General features: G+C 32.1%; 1 protein-coding gene across 6 annotated transcripts in view; it reads left to right on the top strand.

Moving 5' to 3' along the window:
• Positions 1-20,997, top strand: part of PRKACB (protein kinase cAMP-activated catalytic subunit beta) — a 125,884-nt gene that overhangs the window by 87,421 nt on the left and 17,466 nt on the right. For all 6 annotated transcript variants that reach the window (XM_047725227.1, XM_047725224.1, XM_047725225.1 and 3 more), the window contains 7 exons: positions 2,830-2,891; positions 5,238-5,366; positions 11,788-11,886; positions 12,897-12,979; positions 16,107-16,233; positions 17,152-17,247; positions 20,521-20,643. In XM_047725227.1, coding sequence (XP_047581183.1) covers positions 2,830-2,891; positions 5,238-5,366; positions 11,788-11,886; positions 12,897-12,979; positions 16,107-16,233; positions 17,152-17,247; positions 20,521-20,643 — 719 coding nt within the window. The remainder of the gene's footprint in view (positions 1-2,829; positions 2,892-5,237; positions 5,367-11,787; positions 11,887-12,896; positions 12,980-16,106; positions 16,234-17,151; positions 17,248-20,520; positions 20,644-20,997) is intronic.

Raw genomic sequence — 20,997 nt, 5'->3', positions numbered from 1 at the left:
AAGAAGAGCAAAAATTTTGAGAACTTCAAGTATATGCCTTAGAGGGAACTCTGGATTGAATGTGCTGCAGTATTTGAATTTGGCTAACTCTCCTACCACTAATTTTATTAATTAGCTGCCAATACCTTATGTCAGTGGATATAAAATTTTTAAACAACTAGAGAAAAACATTTAGAAAGTGAAATTTAACATTGTCTAAAAATAGTAAAAACCAAACCGAATACATATGGTTCTAGATTGCTTATTGTTCATTATTCATAACCAACATATTGTGAAATATTTTATTTCTGGTGTTTATATTTGTAAGATGTATGTTTAGGTTAACTTACATTTTTACAGAGTTAACTGTGTTCATCTTTGTATCTAAATAGTGTAATATGAACTAGAGATTTTATGTTTGTATATTGTTATGTGACAAAAAATGTTGTAGGAATAGAGTTTGCTTCATGGAACTATATAATGACATTATAATTAATACTTATCCTTACTTTATAAAAGGGAATCTCTTAATTTGTTGAAATAATTCACAAAATTTAGTATCTTTGATTCTGATCCATTTCTGATAATTTTCATGTAAGACCTTTTTGAGAATTGTTACTTTCTGTAATGTTACTTAGCAGTGAACTTGGAATATTGATGAGTACAGAGAATTTCCTGAATATCCTACTAGTGAATGAAATTAAGTAGTATCTGAAATTTTTCCTCTAGCTCATACACCAAGCAGGGAGAAGGAAATTTTCTTTCAGTTACCATCTTTGGCAAATACTGCCAGTCCTTCCTTTGACCAGTTACTTTTTTCTTAACTCCAGAACCACTTAGCAGGAAGTGACAGGAGAAGCTAAAACAGGATGTTAGGAATATTTTTTTTTTCCTTTCCCTGATTCCCTTCCTTGTCTCCAAATTATCTACACTCGTGCAGGCATCTGGAGAGTTTATACCACAACTTGATGTGCAAGTTCTATAAATAGAAGATAACCAAAAATATTTTTCAAAAGAAATCAGTTGTATATTTTAAGAATCACAAGTTGTTGTTTCTTAAAAGCCACAGTAGCATTCAGCAGGAAATTTCGTTTTTAATTTATTTTAGCTGTCATCTCTAAGTCAGGGACATTGCAAATATGTCAGCACCATGAGAGGAATAAATAAAATAAAATAAAATCTTCTAAAACCACTCATCCCCAGTTGTAACTAATACATTAACTTTCAGGAGTAGGGTAACTTGAACCATCCTAAACTCAAAATGTAAGACTTTTCCACCCCCAAATCCACCCCCAGGAAGAATTAGATCATATTTTCATAATTAGGTGCAGTTATTTGATTCATTGTTTTGGTAGTTGAGATTTTCATACAAAGGAAAGATTCTAATTTTAAAAATTGTTTTTCTCAAATTTTCTAAAATAGGTATTTTGAGAGTATTTTACAGCAAAATACAAGTGACAGTTTATATGAAGTAGTAAAATAATGTCTTCAGAAACGAACACTCTAATGCTACTTAAAAAACTAATGTCTGCTCCTGGTGCTTATCATCACCATTTTGAAATCTCAAAACATTTGGAATGCCAACAGCCTTTTTTGGTTAGCAACAGTGTTTTGGCAAAGGTAATTTACACAGGTAAAAGAGGAAATTATAATGTATATCTTAAAACGCCTCACCATCATTAGATGATCTTATCAAAGAATTTGTGACCCCTCATTTCCACTATTAGTTTGGTCTTTTCTTCATCATCACCATCACTCTTCGTATTTCTGAAATAAATGACAGTGTCCCACTCTTAAGTTCATTTTGCCTAGCTTTTTACTATTTCAGCATTATTTAAATTCTGTTGTCTTCTTTATTTATAGATTTAGATATCAGAGAAATATCAGGAACTTCCAAACAAAAAGAAATACTGAAATAAATACTTCTTGAATTGCCAGGTTTTGCTCTCATACTTGACTATAGGAACAAGTATACCTTTTTTTAATGCTGTCTTATCTCTGGAATCTTTTTCCTATTTCTTTTTAAACTCCTGAAGTCATTCTGTAAACAGAAGTCATTATGGAAACTTTGTGGAAAGAAAATGAAAAAGAGGAAACCTTTTAAATGATTTGTTATTTAACAAATCTTAAAACTTCAAACCACAGTTTCAAAATGTAGCTATTATTGATCACAGATAAATATCTGGTTTTGAATGCTTTACTTTAGTGTACATTTTAATTTTGCTTCAAATTTAGAATATGAGATTTTAAAAGCTGTTTGGGTGTTTTGTTTTGGTGTTTTTGTTCTTTTTTGTTTTTAAGTCTTTGTGGGTATCCTTTATGTGTAGCCTGTATTTTTCCTTTTCTCTCTACCATCAGTAGAGAAAACACAAATCTAGTAACATAAATCCTTATACCTGAAAACAGCCTTTTATTGAAGTCAGTTTTATTTGAAATTCCACAAATCAACAAGTTCACATTCTCCAGATGTCTTCAGTTCTTATATTTAACAGCTTTGCTAATACCACTGCTGGCTTATTTACAATGAATATTTTTTCCTAGATTGATTTCTGACTGTTTTACATTACTTTCAGATATATTTTCAGGAATGGCATTTTTATTATTAGATTTGAAATTATGAAAGTGATCTCCATATAGAATAGTATTAGAGCTTCTTAGAAATTTAAGAAAATATTTGCTTCTTGTTTAGAGGAAGTAAATGGTCCTCTAGTTTATCATGGTTATGAATACACATTTCATGGTAACAATTGTTGACATAAGTCTGTGTTTTTAAAATATATTTATATGTAATATAAATATTCTTACAAGACAAAATTTGTTTTTGTTTGTTTGTTTTAATTATATTTTCAGTGAAAGAGTTTCTAGCCAAAGCCAAAGAAGACTTTCTTAAAAAATGGGAAAATCCTGCTCCGGTAAGGAATATTTAAAATTTTCTACTATTTAAAAGTCCTGTTATATAAAATCATGATTCTTGCCCAGGTAATTTACTATTTAAGAAACTGTAAAATAGCATTAAATATTCAAGTCGCATTTTAAAAAGTAAGCTTAACATAGGAATTTTACCATAATATTATAACATTATGTTTTGATTTCCTAACTAATAATTTTATCTAGACCTAAATTGGAGAAGAACCTAATTTCCATTACAATATGTGATTACATAAATTTTGATACTAATTATAAGTTGCTACAAACTCTCGATATTTTTAATGTATAGTAATTTTGATTTGCGCCTTTGATACTATTGTGCAGTTTCAAATTCTTAATCACAAATACTTAGCTATTGGCAACATACCAAGTACACAGGGATCCTTTTTCATAAACATTGGATGGGGTAAATTCTACATAACTTAAGTACTTTAAATTGTAACTGAGACCTAAAAATCGTGTATAAAAAGAGCCACTTATGTTTGTCAAAAAATCTATTTTTAAAGTTAAAAATAATTAATGAACTTTAATACCAAATTCAATTCTGAACATCAATTTTCCTACCACAAAAATTTTTATTTTAAGTATCTTTTTCACTAAAAAATATTTAACTCTAAATATTTTTTGAAGATGACATTATATCGCCATTTTTTATAAAGATACTAAGATTAAAAGCACGAACTGTACTTTAAAACATAGTTACTCTAGGGGCGCCTGGGTGGCTCAGTGGGTTAAAGCCGCTGCCTTCAGCTCAGGTCATGATCCCAGGGCCCTGGGATCGAGCCCCGCATCAGGCTCTCTGCTCAGCGGGGAGCCTGCTTCCCTTCCTCTCTCTCTCTGCCTGCCTCTCTGCCTACTTGTGATCTCTGTCTGTCAAATAAATAAATAAAATCTTTAAAAAAAAATAGTTACTCTAGCAGTCGTGAGAAGTTAGACATTATCTAACATCAAACACTGAGGAAGGTGAGGAGGATGGCATATTTATATGAAAAGCAGTAACTAGCAAAAAGAGATGTTCTGTTTGTTGTCTATTACCTAAATCTTCTCCCATTATTTACTTGGGAACTATATTAAACATTTCAATTGGTGTTGTTAAGGCCAAAAAATTAAGCATTAATCCATAAAATTAAATAATTCAATCAGAATTCTAAGAGCTTTTTCTTTCTATCTTGATATAGAATCTCATAGCAATTTAAAATCCTTAGAAATTTGAAATTAAATTTCATGAAACAAGTTTTATAACTTAGAGCTGCTTGCTCTTTCTGTAATGATTCAGCAAGAAGCTATGCTATGTCTCCAATGGCAAGCTTTGATTTGTAATAGAGATTAAATCCAATGACAGTGAACTGCAGTAACTCTCCAGATTTCTTACTCTACAAGAATCACATTACCTCGTATTTTTCTCAAGCTAAACACTATACAGACTGACACTCACAAATACTTTTTTCCAAGATTTTCATGAAGATCTTTGTAATGAAAACCTATTAAACAAATGGGTCAGCAATTACTACTTATGGCTATTTAGCACATAATTTCTTCCCAGTAATTTTCATTTTGTTGTGGCAGCAACAAATTCAATAGATTGATGCCTCCAATTCTTTGCTTCTATGCTATAGCCAAAGCCAAACAAAGATGTTTGCTCATAACAAAGCATCTGTTGAGGGAGAAAAAGAGCCTGATTATTGTTCTGAGACTCTGACTTTCAGTTATCTTTGTGGGAATGAGGAACTCTTCTTCCTTATTATTACTGTTTTAGGTAATACCAGGTTATTATAACATCAGAGAAAGAGCCATAGGATCTTTCATGCTGTTATTTTCCAGTCCTATAAGCTTGTATAAAGATAGAAATGAAGTAAGACAGTGCTTTCTTCAGAGGTAACTCTAGTGAAAGGACTCTGACCCTCAGTTTATTTATTCATTAGGATTATTTGTGAGTACAGTGAGACTATGACTTCCATGATTGTGTCAATATGCTGCTGGTCAGTATGAGATTATTAAAATACGGAATTTATTTACTAAAAGTCTAATACTAGGAATTCACATTGGAATTCATTATGACCTTTAATATTTCAGCTTAGGCTCTTATTTTCTCCCATTACTGTTATGCTTTGTTTTGCAATATAATTCTCTTTTCAAATATTAGTTCATTTCTTCTTATTCAAAGGGAAAAATAGAACCAATAGCCTGGAATCTCAGTAGTCTTTTTATATTATTTTTAAATGGATAATTTTAAATAATCTCTTCTGACTATAACTAAATCTATTATAGCTACCATTGTCTTATGAGAATTTCTAATTTTAAAGTTTATTTTATTTTTCATATATATGTAGAATAATGCTGGGCTGGAAGATTTTGAAAGGAAAAAAACCCTTGGAACGGGTTCATTTGGAAGAGTCATGTTGGTAAAACATAAAGCCACTGAACAGTATTATGCCATGAAGATCTTAGATAAACAGAAGGTGAGTGTATTTGTCTTTATTTATCTGAAGGATAAACTTCAGTTTTATCAGCTAGATTATTAAACAGATGCAATATAAAACAGATGCAATAGAGTGACTTTCCATTGATACCTGCAGATAATTTTATTGTTGCATTTAATTTCATTCTTATTTATTGTGACTATCTGATACACAGTTAATAAGTATACGGGGATGCATTATTATTTCAGTAATGTTATTTGAATAAGTTTGTGTATGTTTACTAACAAAATATTGAATTCAACATGTAAAGAACAGGCATCTCTACTACATTCTGCCTTGTGGAAAATGCAGAGATCAATTGTACTGGATCTTTAGATTGAGGTAACAGAAACTTGGTGATTTTATTTTATGACTTGTTTTGATTGACAGTGAAAGGCCTTTGTTTAACGTGATTGAGTTTGCTGAGTTTAAAATGTCAGTTAAGGGGCTGCCTGGGTGGCTCAGTGGGTTAAGCCTCTGCCTTCAGCTCAGGTCCTGATCTCAGGGTTCTGGGATCGAGTCCCACATCAGGCTCTCTGCTAGGCAGGGAGCCTGCCTCCTCCACTCCCTCTCTCTCTCTCTACTTGTTATCTCTCTCTCTGTCAAATAAATAAAATCTTAAAAAAAAAAAAATGTCAGTTAAACCAGAGAAAAAGTTAGAATACTAATACTAATTTGATATTAAAAAATATCAAATGATTGTTATATACCTGAAACTAATATAATGTTAGATGTCAATTATATCTCAATAAAAAGATTAAATCATTTTGAAAAACCAGTTTTTAAGTTTTTATTGCATACTGGTATATCTGATGAATCTGAATGTCTGAATTGTTTATGCTTTAATTGTTAAACTTCCATTTTCCTGGTAATCACATACAAGTAAGGGAATGTGAAAGAAAATGGTAAATCTTGAATATTATCTTACAGGTATTATGTTCCCAAGAATGACATTTTGGCTTACTGGAATATAGAAAAATGTGGGGTAAACTGTACTGAGCTGGATGTGGAATAAACAGTACTGAGCTAGTAGTTAGGGATACAGATAGTGGCTAGACTGATACTATCCAATAGAAATAGAATGTGATCCACTTAAGTAATTTTAAATTTTTTAGCAGCCACATTTAAAAAGTAAAAAGAAATAGTTGAAATCAATCTTAATAGATTTTATTTAGCTCAGTGTATCTAAAATATTATCATTACAACATGTAATTAACATAGAAATGGAGACATTTTACTTTCTTCATACTGAGTCTTCAATATCTGATGTATATATTACACTTACAGTACATCTCCATCTAGGTTAGCCACAATTCAAGTGTTAAATAACCACATGTTAGTGTGGCTATCATGTTGGACAGCACAGCATTAGACTGGTCTGAAGTTCAATCCAAAAAGTGCTTTAAAACAAAAAACAAATTTAACCTCCAACATGAAAAAGAGTAATGACTTACATCTTTCTAAAATTAAATACACCCATACACACATTTAGTTGTGCATCTTTGTCTACTACCCTTTTTCATATAACCTTTTTAACCATGCTTCCTGAAAAAATAGTTTAATCACTCTATCCACTAAGTCACTTCCTCTTAAGTCTTTAACCCATGATAATTTAACTGTCTCCTTGTTTATCTCCTTCCTCTTGCTACTCCACTGAAATGGCTCTGCAAGGGTCACCAATCCAGTGTCCTAATCAATAAAACCAGTGGGCTCTTTCTACTCATCTTATATGACATTATAGAACCTATGACTGTGCTGACCACTCCCTTGAAACCGTCTTGTCCCTGGACTTCTGTCACCCTTTGTTCTTCTAATTATGCTCACCCCTCTGGGCTCTTCTTTTTTAGAGGCATTTTCCTGTTATTTTTTTCCTGTCTACTCTTTAAAGATTGCTAATCTCAATCTCTGGACTGTCCCCTCGTCTTGTTTTCATGTTTTATACCCTCTCCCTCTGGACTCTGTCCAAGCTTCGATTCATCTTTGAGCCCTATACCCCTAATTTGTACAATCTGAGCACACAGCTCTTAGAGACTGACTAGTCCTTGCTCTAATTTTCTAGATGAGGTCATTGGGTCTCAGAGAGAGTAAGTGACTTGTACACTTGTGCTGGTAACACACAAAATGCTTCAAAATTTTGATTTAAATGAAATATTCTTTATTAAATCTGTTATTAAAGTGTTATTATCTGGATAGGCCCTAATATTTTGCTATCTTTCTTAAGGAATTAATAGACTATGCTTTAGTCATAAAACATTAAAGGGGTTACATAATATGCCATTTTTACATTTAAAGTATTTGGGGAAGAAGTTTTTAATTCCTTTTTTTTTTTTTTTCTTAACAAGGCAGTGACTTGTTAAGTAAATTACTAAGAAGGTTGCCCCTTAGATAAATCATGAAAAGAGAGTATTTGCCACCCTAAGTCATTTCTGCTATGTTAGTGTTCTGAATCCATTCATAATTAGGACAAAGACTTTATATTCTGAAATTTTTCAAGTTTGTTTATTTGAATTTGATAAAGATAAGTAATAAAATAACACTCCATGATCACCTTCTCTTCTGTTAATGAAGTTACAAGCCTTTCAATTTTGGCTTCTCCTATCTTAGGGTATATGGGTTAAGAGGAAAATATCAGTACAGAAATTAAGGAAATTGCATTTCTTCATTCCATACGATTGTCAGGCATTGCTAGGAACTTCATATTTACTGTATCAGTGAATCTTCACAACTTTGCATGACATTAATCTCCCTTTTATGCCAGTGACCTTTCTATTCAATTAGTTTTTCTAATATCAAAAAGGCTAGTAAGATAAACCAAGAATTTGGCTAGGTTGGTCTGATTTCTGTGCCTATGCTTCTCCCATCCAAGTACTAACCAGGCCCGACCCTGCTTAGCCTCCGAGATCAGACGAGATCGGGAGCATTCACCGTGGTATGGCCGTAGACTGTGCCTATGCTTCTTAATTTTTCCTTTGAAATGTATTTGTTACTCCTAAGATCCTTTCTACCACCACCTAGTTTGGTTGGTCCCTCATTAATGTTAACTGGGTTTTCACAATAACATCTTAATTTCCACAACCCCAGACTTTGCACCTTCTATTAATTCACCTTCCTCACTGCCAAAAATTTTTTCTTACCATATCATGTAATTTTATTTACTCGCTCAAAAAGCTTCCTAATATTAATTCAGTATAAGCAGAACTCTGCATCCTACTTCCAAATTCTTCATAACTTTCTTCCATACTCTACCATAGTCTTATTTCACACTGTTCCCCTGCATGTCCTCTATTCTCTACTTCTCTGATTGAAACTTCACTCCCCAGGAGTATACGTGCCATGCTGGGTGGGCTGCGGGAGTATGTGATGATATAAAGCCCATCTTCCTTATCAAAAAACTCCTCAAGTATTTGACTAAAAGAAAATTAGCCAATAAGTAATCATTTATAAATGCTTTTAAATATACATATTTAAACCAACAGAAATATTAAAAAGTAAATATAAATTTTATATGCATGTTGAAAATAAAGCATGGACTAAACCCCCAGGGTTACTTGTTATTTTTTTCTCTGCCATTGAAGGGTATTTTCTTACCAAATCTTGAGAAACATTGTCCTAAGCTTTGTCAGATGAAACTAGCATTCAGACTTATCTTTGTGTATTACCCCCTTCAGGTAATGGTTCTGGATATTAACCCTGACCACACTATCTCCTCTGTCTTTTCCTAATCTGTGTTATCTATTCATCTGTAAAGCTCAGATGAACCCTCACCCTTTTTAATAGATTTTAATAACAGTTCATATTTTTTTGAGCTTTTACTTTGTGCTCAGCACTGTGTTAATCACTTCACATGCATTATGCAACACAGTCACCTTTAAAGTAGGTATTATTATCAATGTTTTATAGAGGAAGAATCTGGAATTAGATTATGTATTGGGCCTAACATAAACACTTTCTTGTCTGAACACTTACAACATTATAATTGGCAACTATTTGCATATTAATATTCACATATTCATATGCCATACTTCCAAATAGATTTTTTAAATTAACATATAATGTATTATTTGTTTCAGGAATACAGGTCTGTGATTCATCAGTCTTACACAATTCACAGCATTCACCATAGCACATACCCTTCCCAATGTTCATCACCCAGCCACCCTATCCCCCCCACCGTCCTTCACTGAGAAAACCTCAGTTTGTTTCCTGAGATTAAGAGTCTCTTATGGTTTGTCTCCCTCTCTGGTTTCATCTTGTTTGATTTTTTCCTCTCTTCTCCTGTGATTCTCTGCCTTGTTTCTTTAATTCTGCATATCAGTGAGATCACATGATAATTGTCTTTCTCTAACTGACATTTTGCTTAGCATAACAGCCTCTAGTTCTAAGTAGATTTTATGCAGCATTAAGGCAGACACTTCCTTGTCTTTAGCTCAGTTGCATTATTATGCCTTTTATGTAGTAATAGGCAAACTTAAAAGTAAATTAGATTTTAATTAGTTAACTTTTTAAATTAACTTAAAAATTAACTGGGCATTTATGCTTTGCCAGTTCATTTATCATATATCAATCATGTATCATTTATTTCTATTTTTAATTGTTATGCCCTACATATGCATAGTTGGCTTAGAGATATAATGCAGAAAGCCTGTCTATTACAGTTTTTATTACTTATTTCATATTACTTAATTCATATTATCAATGCCTAACTAGAAGCCAACTATATCAAAATATACAGAGATAAGCATATGTTACATCTAGACAATGTGAAGTATTATTCATGATTCAAAAGAAATGAACTATCAAGCCATTACTAAGTGAAAGAAGCCAGTTTGAAAAGGCTATATAATCTGTGATTCCAACTATATGACATTCTACAAAAGGCAAAACTAGGAAGACAGTAAAAATATCAGTGATTGCCTGTGGTTAGTAGAGAGGAACGGATGATTAAGTGAAACACAGAAATTTTAGGACAGTGAAAGTACTCGGTATGGTATTATAATGGTGTACACATGTCATTCTACATTTGTCCAAACCCACAGAATATACAACACCGAGAGTAAAACCCTACTATAAAGTATGGACTCTTAGTGATAAAGATAAGTCAATGTAAGTTCATCACTTGTAACAAATGTATCACTCTGGTCAGGGGGGATGTTGATATTGGGGAAGGCTATGCCTATGTGGGGAGGGGATTCTCTTGGAAAATCCCTGTATCTTCTGTTCAATTCTGTGAACCTGAAACTGTTAAAAAAATAATAATAAAATAAATAATAAACTTTTTAAAATCTATTTTTTAAAGTAAATACAAAGCAATAGTAATCTTCCAGCTAATGTTGCATAATTTGTTGTAATAAGTATGGACTAATTAGTTACGTAACTGTTAGAATTTGGACAGAAGTGGTCCGACCACTTCATATTACAGTTAAAAAACCAAAATCCTAAGGGTTGAAATAACATTTCCAAAATCACAAAACTGCTTGATTACGAGGCCTAGATTAGAATACAGATCTTCTGACTCTGAGTCAAATATTCTTTGCTCAATATTATTTTTATACTATAATTGTATATGCTAATAACTGGATGGTATATTTACCTTTCTTATTTATGTTCAACTTCTTGAATTCACTGACAATAAGCCTCTAGCAAGAAAGAATGCTGCATTCTAATAATTTGCACATATACTGGACAATTATTTATATCTCCCTAAGGTCACCTCTTCTTAAATTAAAAATAGAATCAATGTGGGATAGAAACATAGTCTTCAAGAAGATAAGTTGCTTTCCCCTGCTATGTATTTGATTGAGTAGACAATCCAGAGTAGCCTTGATTAATTCTAAATGACCTATTTGTTATAAGACATAGTTGGGTTTTTGCCAGTATTTTGTGTGTCCTCTCTTGTGACTGCACAAATTAAATTTTTAAAATTTAATCTTGTATTTATTCAGGTATTAGGAAATGAACAAATTGCTCATTTTTACCCACTGTTCTTCAGTTATTGGCTTTTCTTCAATCCTTAATTTCCTTGCTGATCTTTTAAAGACCTAAAGTCAATACCAACTTATTGCAGTGATTTGTACCAGCTACTTTAGTGGACTGACTATATAAGTCATTAGGAGCTAAGTATTTTCACATACCAGTTTTTTAAGTACTGTATTAGAAGGCTGTTGCTTCTTAGCTTTTACTTCTTGACTGAAAACCATAGTTGACTTTCATAAGACCAAATTTTAAATCTTCTGTTAGGTTTTTCATTTGAATCTGAGAAACCTCATTGGTGGTTATTATCACCCATATCCAACTTAGTGATTTGCTTATCCAAGCTCATTATTACGTGAAAAACATTTTATTTAAGTTTTTTTCTTTTAAAATTATAGTGAGTTTTAAATTCTGTTCAAGTACATTAAATATATTTATCTCTCAATCATAGGTTGTTAAGCTGAAGCAAATAGAGCACACCTTGAATGAGAAAAGAATATTACAGGCGGTGAATTTTCCTTTTCTTGTTCGACTGGAATACGCTTTTAAGGTAGATTTTACAATATTCAAATAAAATATTTTTACCCTCATATATTTTTAAAAATATGAAACTGTGATAAGATTCTAAGCCAGATGTTAAACCTGGAGAATATGAATAAACAAAAAAAGTAATATATTTAGATTTTACATAATTAAATCCTATTGTGCTTATAAACTTAGATTAACATTTGACAAGGTTTTGGCTCTCCCTAGGGAAATTTTTAAAGGTAATATGTAACTTCTCATGAGATGGTATTACAAATTCAAATATTTCAGTTTATCAGAATCCATAGAAATATCTTATTAAGCAGTTCTTAAACTCATGTAAATGACCACATATGTTCCTTTTAAACCTTTTCTGATACAATTGTACCATCTTCTTTTCTGTAGTAATTTGTTCTAGTCTTTCCATTTATACAAGGCAGAACAGTCTTTGGCCTTCCATTCAGGTATCTCATAAGGTTGCACAAGATTTATTCTTGAAGTTGCCAGCTTTTCAGCTCTTTAGAATGATTCTTGGCATCTCTGCAATATTAATTCATATGAACCATTTTAACATTTTTTCTTTTTCCTCCTTTATTCTTTAAATCAGATGAACTTCTGTGTATTTAGGGTGATGTTAAAAATCATTAATCTCTCTGACCTAATTTAGTACATAAAATGTAAACATTCTTACTTTTGCAAATTGTTATTTTAACTGTTATTCCTTTGCATACACTATAGCATTAAGTCATTGCCTCAGTGTCTAATTGTTCAAAAGTTAGTGTTCCCTGCAAGGACAGGAACAGCAAAAATCCCAGACTAATTTGTGGCAGGAATACTAGGAGAAAATAAAAATGAATTCCCCATTGTTGAAAAATGAGAGCATCTTCCATTTATTCTCTCTTTCCCAATGTTAGTAACCTCTCGGGTAGATTTTAAATTTGTCTTTTTCTAATTTGACATGGTATTATCTTAAAATATTTTCTTGAAATAATCTAGGTTTCATAATTTTGATTTATTCTTTTTAATTCTTCATAGGATAATTCTAATTTATACATGGTTATGGAATATGTCCCTGGGGGTGAAATGTTTTCACATCTAAGAAGAATTGGAAGGTTCAGGTAACTGATATTTTATCCTCCTCAAATCTTTATATTCTGTGTGTTTGTTTAAAACCAAATTTTTAAGCTTTGTCAATGCTAAAAATTTATTTCTTTGAATTTAGTAATATGCTAGCTATATGAAGAAATTATGTAGAAACATTAATAAAAGGCTATACCATACTGAGTTTTAAAAAAAAATCAAATGAAAAGAGCATCTGGGTGGCTCAGTCAGTTAAGCGTCTGCTCAGGTCATGATCCCAGGGTCCTGGGATGGAGCCTATGTCTGCTTCTCCCTTTCCCTCTGTCCCACCCCAGCCCACCCCACCCCCAACTCATGTGTGCTCTCTCTCTCTCTCTCAAATTTTAAAAACCTTAAAAAAAAAAAAAAATGAAAGCACCATGATACCATTGTAAATATTCTACCTTGGTAGGTATTATGAAGGTCCATTATTTAAAGAATTTCTAGAACACACAAAATGTAATTTAAACATACCAATATTAATTGAACAAATATTAATCCAACTCTGGGAAAGAGGTTTGCGTAAAGATGAAGATAAGAAAGGGAGTACCTAGAAAAGATAATAACAGTATCATAGTGATGAGATTATGAAAGTTTGTTTCAAACAAATTTAATTCTCCTTAAAGTTGTTGCTATATTGAGTTTTAAGTATATGCATGTAATTTGGGCACCTGGATGGCTCAGTCAGTTAAATGTCTGCCTTTGGGTCAGGTCATGGTCTCAGGGTCCTGGGATCAAGCCCCACATCGGGCACTCTGCTCAGTGGGGAGTCTGCTTCTCCCTTTCCTTCTGCCTGCTGCTCCCCCTGCTTGTGTTCTCTCTCTCTCAAATAAATAAGTAAATAAAATCTTTAAAATAGAGTTTATGCCTTATCATTAGGTTATTACTGAAAAGGCTACACAATTTTAAAAATAGATTCTGTTAACCTTACCTGTGTGTAATAGTTTGTAAGCTACTACTGTGTATTAGAAATCACTAACAGAATGAAGCTGAAACCCAGAGCAGGTCCAGCTTCCTTTAGCACATTATATGTTGTCATGATGAAAGTGTATGCAGGAGTTCAAACTGGGCTGATGGTAATCTGATTCAGAAAAAGATGATGATTGATTCAGATTATCACAAGATCATATTCAATTATGGGCCAACGTTAGAGTTATTTTAGTTACCTGAGGCCTAAGCCAAAATACATTTATTGACCTAACATGATAAGGCACCTAATATGTTTCGGGCACTATGCTAATGCAAAGCAACTTCTGTTTATTTTTAATGACTCCTTTCACCGATTTTCCTCTCTCCTACTACTCTTGTTCACACAGACCCAGAATCCTCAGATTGCCCTTTGATAATTTAAAGTTGTACACTGAAGCACTACACCTAAACCTGTCTTCAAAAACTATTTTGTCCATTTTTTATAATTACTAACTTCTTTCCTTTGCAACTCCCCACACTCGTATTTCTTTAATACTTGGTACTAGGAGGAAAAGCAAGTTGATTGCAATAATTCACACTGAGACACTGTCTCTTCTAATCTTTCACTTGTATTGCATGTATGCTTAAGAGGTTACTAACTCCTATCTTAGAAACTTTGAGGCGACAAGAATACTAATTTCTTGATGAGCATGGCTTAACAATATTGTTGAGCATGGCTTAAAGCTGTTTCAGCATTTTCAGAAATATTTCTGAAATATTTCAGAATATTTTGCTTTCATCTTTCAACAATTTGATTATAGATCTATGTAATGTTCATGTTCCTCCATTCAAATATCAGTGTGTGGAAATAAATATAAAATGCTTAGTGCATCTTATATTCTGATAAATTTATATTTATTTATAAGGTACTAAGTGCATCTTGTATTTACAGATGCATGGAAAATTGGAGGGGACCTTCCAAGTCAAATGTTTCCAAAGTGAGGGATGTTTCAATGACAAGGATGATTCTTCCAGTTTCCCTTTAAAATGTCCCTCCCCCCATTCCTTGTCATACAATGTATGATACAGATTTTACAGTCTTGAGATGGGGCTGGAACTCTAAAGGTATTATAAAATATTTTCCCCTAAAAGTATTTTTCTTTACATATTCATTTATTCAACAAATATTTCCTAAGCATCTGATATATATCAGGCTAGAACCTAGGAAATATAGTGACAGGCAAAAGGAGCAGCATATATAATCTTTTTTGGAATTTCTATTTCTGGTGCTGAGAGATCAAATTAATGCCAGCCATCTTGAGGGAAATTCTATTCATAGTTCATGTTATTTATTGAGGACATAAATCTGAAAGTCATTGTAGTTTATCAGGCCAGTTAGCAGAATTCATTGTATACACTAGCAGATGAAATAGAAATTCAAATTAGAAAATCAGTACATCCTTTGGAGTAATACTCAGAATGTAGCATCAACATTACACTGATCTATCAATTGATCTAATTTGTGCATACAAGAACTGTACATGTTTACACATACTAGTTACACCTATGTTTATATATCTGAATAAACATGGATAGTAGAAGATTTGGAAATTCAGACACTAGGATTGTATCTACAGTTTCTAGATAGCATTATGGGTATGCTTTACTCTTCATCAATATTTTATGATTATTTTTTATAATGAGACTGTATCATTTTTGTAATAGGAATAGTCTGCGTAAAATGGCATTAGTCTTCAGATTAATTCAGTTAAACAACTTCTGAGTTTATTTCTGTGAAATTCTTTAAGCGCTTAAATTTCTGAGAAAGGTAGACAGAGCCTATCAACAGTAACAATGCCCTGATAAACCATATAATTGACACATTTGCTTTTCAGTCATTCTCAAGGCCAGATATAAGTATAAAGACATCAATATCTTCTAATATGGCCAATAATAATTTAAAATAAGATGACTATTTTAGAGTTATATTTTTCTTCAATATATGCTGCTTCCTAAGTTTATTAAAAAGTATTATTATTTGAAGATAATTCAGAGGTTTAGTAGATATTCAGAAACTAACAAGATTATATATGTTTAAAAGAAAAAATTTCTTTTTGCTTCTAAAATATCTCTACCCTATATTAATTTTTTATATAATCTACTAATTACCATGTGTTTACTCATTTTATGGAAAAATCAATGTTTTTTTCTTTGTAGTGAACCCCATGCACGATTTTATGCAGCTCAGATAGTGCTAACATTCGAGTACCTCCATTCACTAGACCTCATCTACAGAGATCTAAAACCTGAAAATCTCTTAATTGACCACCAAGGGTATATCCAGGTATGACACATTTATATAACGTATTTGAGAATATACTAGGTGAAAGTTGTATGTATTTAACCTCAACTACCAATATTGGATTTTTTTTTTCCTTGAGCGAGACAATTACTTCTTCCTAATAGCTTAAATTGAGCTCATGGTTCTGCCACTATTACAGAGACCTAAAATCCCATCAAGAATAGAACCTGTTTATACCTCCCATAGTCTGTAGCTGTGAACAGAACACAGGCTCCTACATACGGAAATATATAGAATAGCTAAATTTGTGAGTTCTCATTTAGTGCCAGGCATTATTCCAAGTGTTTTACATGTATCATCTTTTTTAGTCCTGATAACCTTATAAAGTTAAGTACTGCTGTTATCCTCATTTTGAGGCGAACAAAATTAAGGCACAGCAGGTCACATGGGCAGTAGTGTCAGAATTTGAAACCAGTCTGTCGCCAGAGTCTTTGCTCCTTTAACACTACACTGCAGCTGCCAAAGAGCCCTGGCTTCCAGTACTGAACTAGTGGAGGTGTTTTCTTTCTGCTGCTTCTATCAGTAGAGTGAGAGCATCCCTTTTTACACAGTTACCAATAGGTTCTCCTGTTGATGCTTTTGCACTTCTAATGACATAATTTATGGCAGAGCATATCCTGGACTCAAGGAACACTTTCAGCACTGCTTCATTTTTGTTAAAACTATCTACTGTTACCTTTTTTAATGTTTATTTCTTTGTTTGAGTCAGGGAAAAGTTCTCCAGAGTGAACCTTCATTCACTAATAGTGGCCTGCATGGATTAGTCTCAATTACATTGACTTAATTTTTTTTCCATGGTTTTAATTTTAACCCTGATTTTTAACTTTCAACTTAAGTATGATAAATACATTTATTGTGAATTCATGAATGTTCAGAGGTTTTGTTTTTTTTCTTTCATAGGTTACAGACTTCGGGTTTGCCAAAAGAGTTAAAGGCAGAACTTGGACATTATGTGGCACCCCAGAATATTTGGCTCCAGAGATAATCCTCAGCAAGGTATATTTATAATCCCATTATGCAAGAAGTAAAAATATAAGGCATGCATCACTGTAGACTTTTAAAAGAGAGTTTACTGATCTAATATTAAACTTCTGTCTCATCTAAATTATGAATTTGTCTGATTACTAAAATAATAATTACTTACAATCTACCACTAATCCAGTAACCTCTCAATTTTAACTCTGGATCTAAGAGAAATAGTATGGTAGGGCATGGGAAATATAGTCAATAATATTGTGATTACTTTGTATTGTGGCACATGGTAACTAGATTAATCATGGTAACCATTTCATAATACATATAAAATGTTGAATCACTGTGTTGTCCACCTGCAAGTAATATTGTATGTCAACTCTACTTCAAAAAATATAATGTGAATAAATCTAACCTCTAGATTCATATTTTTTTCTTCCAATTTTACTGAGACTAAGTGCCATAAATCTCTGTATAAATTTAAGGCATACAGCATCATGGTTTGATTTACATAGACTGTGGAATAGATTACCACACATCATATCATATAGACGTAGTAAAAAGAAAAGGAAAAGTCCATGTTTTGAAACAAAAAGCATAGCCTTTTCATAATTATTCCCAGTAACAGATTGACTGTACTGGAGTATGGGAAACTTTTGCATGTGTTATCCCACAAGGCAAATGTAAAAATGATAGGTACTAGTTCTCAATTCTTCTTCTATTTCAACTTTACCACTTCCACTTAAATGAAAGAAATGTAAGCAGACTTCTTTCATTTTAAACAGGAACACTATAGCAATTGAATAGTCTTTTTTAAGATAGTTTTACCTTTCAAAGCAGTGAAGATGTTGTGAGAGAAATTTGTATCATTATCTAAAAGGATGGTTTCGGTTCTGTTTTCCTTCCCACTGCCATCCCCATGCCAGGAAAGCTAAAAAGGAGAAATTAACAATGACTGAACACAAATAATGCCAAGAAAAGAGAAAGGGACAGTACACATGCCTTAATAGAAACTGGAGAACGACCCCCTGAATAATTGAAATTTGGATAACCTATATATACCTAAATATAAGAATAAAATAAATGACCTAATTCAACTTTCCTCTCATTATCTTTATAATTTAAATCATCTATAACTTTTCAGTCTTTTGCAATCTAAATATCATTGCTGTTAACACATTTCTTCTGTGAGAACATTTAACAATATGATGACAGAATAAGCACCAAAACTTTAAAAAATGTGGATATATTATAAAAGTAATGATGTTCATTGCACAAAATTTGGAAAAGGGAGAAAAATAAAAAGAAACAACCCAAAAAACCCTGTCATCTCACCATCCAGAGATAGCCTTTTTTAAAAATATTTTTAATATATTTTTCTGTGCATGTTATCATAGTTGAGATCTAGTGAATGTATAGTTTGTACTCAGCTTTTTTCACTTGAATGATAACAAGCATGCAAACGTCATTCTAATGGCTTATTTGCAAATGTATGAAAAAGTATTTTGCCATTCTTCTGTTGCTAAATATTCAGATCATTCCTTTTTCTTTTTCTTTTTTTTTGCTGTTATAAATAACTGTGATAAACATAAACATTTTGTGCATAAAGCTTTTTCTGCATTTCAAATTATTTTTTCAGGACAGATTCCCAGAAGTAGAGTTACTGGGACGAAGGGTATGAATATTTTTAAGTCTCTCCATAAATATTGCCAGAGTGCTTTCCAAAAACATTGTAACATTTTACACCCCTATTAGCAGTATGAGAGTGACTGTTCAGTCACACTATCCAGCATTAGATATTCTTATTTTTAAAATCGTTACTAATTTAATAGGCAATAAATGATATTTTATTATTTTAAGTCTCATGTCTTTGGTTATTAGATTTTTTTTAATGCTTTATAGACATTTGGTGGATTTTGTTTGTGTGTGTGTCTGAATTATTAGTTCCTGTCTTTTGCCCATTTTCAATTGTAATTTAGTTTTTTTTACTGATTTAATTCTCTATATCTAGGGTATTTAAATATCTGGCATAATGTTTATAAACATTAGCACACAATCTGAAAAATAGAAATCGAAGTTTACTAAAGTATCTGGCTCAACATCACATGCTTTCATTATAGTAGAAGTATTGTAATAAATGGCATTACTAGTGAGTTGATTAAAGCAAAGTTGATGCCCATTTCTATTAGCGAAACAAAGTGCTATTTTTATGCTAGTCTGCCTTTAAAAACACATATAGTAAAAAAAAAACTGTATTATAGTTCATTTTAGCTAAATAATTTGAAAATTAAATGGTTTATAAAGCTAAAATTTTAACAAAAATTTGAAGTATGGGGAGCGGCGAAGGTAATTTGAGGGCAGACCAAAAGATGTGGCAAAAACTCAGTTCATTTCTCTCCATGATTGAGTTGGGCTTTTCCCCATATCTTTTGTGCCAACTGACATTGATCATAATTGATAACAAACTATATATACATGCTAATATTTTATTTTTATTTTCTTATAAATACTGCTAGTTCTTAATTTTAGCAAGTTTAGTATGAGAGGAAGAAAACAATTAGAAATAACCTTAGAATTATACATTTGGGTCGCAATGTACTTTTACGTACGTTATTTCCTTTTATTTGATAAAGTCCTTACAAAAACCCCATGAATTAGTAATTTTTTTCTGTATACCTTTTAGAGATGAGAAGCAAGACAGTAGGATAACTAAAACAAACTTGAATATTTACATTTGTTAGGCTCCAAATTAAACTTGTAGCTTTCATTAAGATCCTGTGAAGTGGATAAGAATGCCCATAGTATATTCATCTCCTAACATCAACAGTATAGAGTATTGTGAAGTCAACTCTACTGTTTACTATGAAGTCCAGTATTTACCATTTTGTTTAAAAAACCTTTGCTTTCCTAAGAATGCTCTAGAAAACTTGATATATAAGGTTATGGGCCTAGAATGGACTTGAAAAGGTAATTTAGTAACTCCTTTCCTATTGTTGAGCAACTAAATTATCCCAATTAACTAGGGGATATATATTGTCTACAATATTCTTAATGATTTTAGGAAGAAGATTTAATAGTATTTCCTGATCCAATATCTGGAAATTCTCCCTGTTGTTTAATTCAAATGTGATCTGATATATTTTGTTCATTTTTTTATTCTATCCTGAATAGCTAGCTGCTCAGCAACTGCTCTTTAACAAATTTCATATACTTGAAGATCATTTTGAAATCATCTATGACTTCAGTCTCTTCCGAGTAGATTAAGTAATAATTAATATTTTCTGCTGTTTGTCTTAGGGCTACAATAAGGCAGTGGATTGGTGGGCATTAGGCGTGTTAATCTATGAAATGGCAGCTGGCTATCCCCCATTCTTTGCAGACCAACCAATTCAGATTTATGAAAAGATTGTTTCTGGAAAGGTAAGTAGTATATTTTATTATTCCTTTGTCATTCATTATTTCTATAATGTTGCATAAGCTTTGTAGATCAACACCATTATGTAGCTTATGTAAGATCTCAAGAAAGAATAAGAACCAAAGATGATATGAAGAATGTTGAGAGAACTAAAATACTTTAAAATCACTGAATGAGAGAAGCATACAGTAGTTTACCCTTATCTGCAGTTTCAGTGATCTGCAGTCAACTACAGTCCAAAGTAGGTGATCCTCCTTCTGAGCTATCATCAGAAGGTCAGTCATAGCCTACCACTATGTCACAATACCTACGTCATTCACCTCACTTCATGTCATCAGGTGGGAATTGTATCATCTCAC

The sequence above is a fragment of the Lutra lutra genome, chromosome 4, assembly GCF_902655055.1.
Source record: "Lutra lutra chromosome 4, mLutLut1.2, whole genome shotgun sequence".
NCBI classification, from domain to species: Eukaryota; Metazoa; Chordata; class Mammalia; order Carnivora; family Mustelidae; genus Lutra; species Lutra lutra.
Note: the sequence above shows the minus strand (reverse complement) of the source record. Positions and strands in the feature narration are given on the sequence as shown.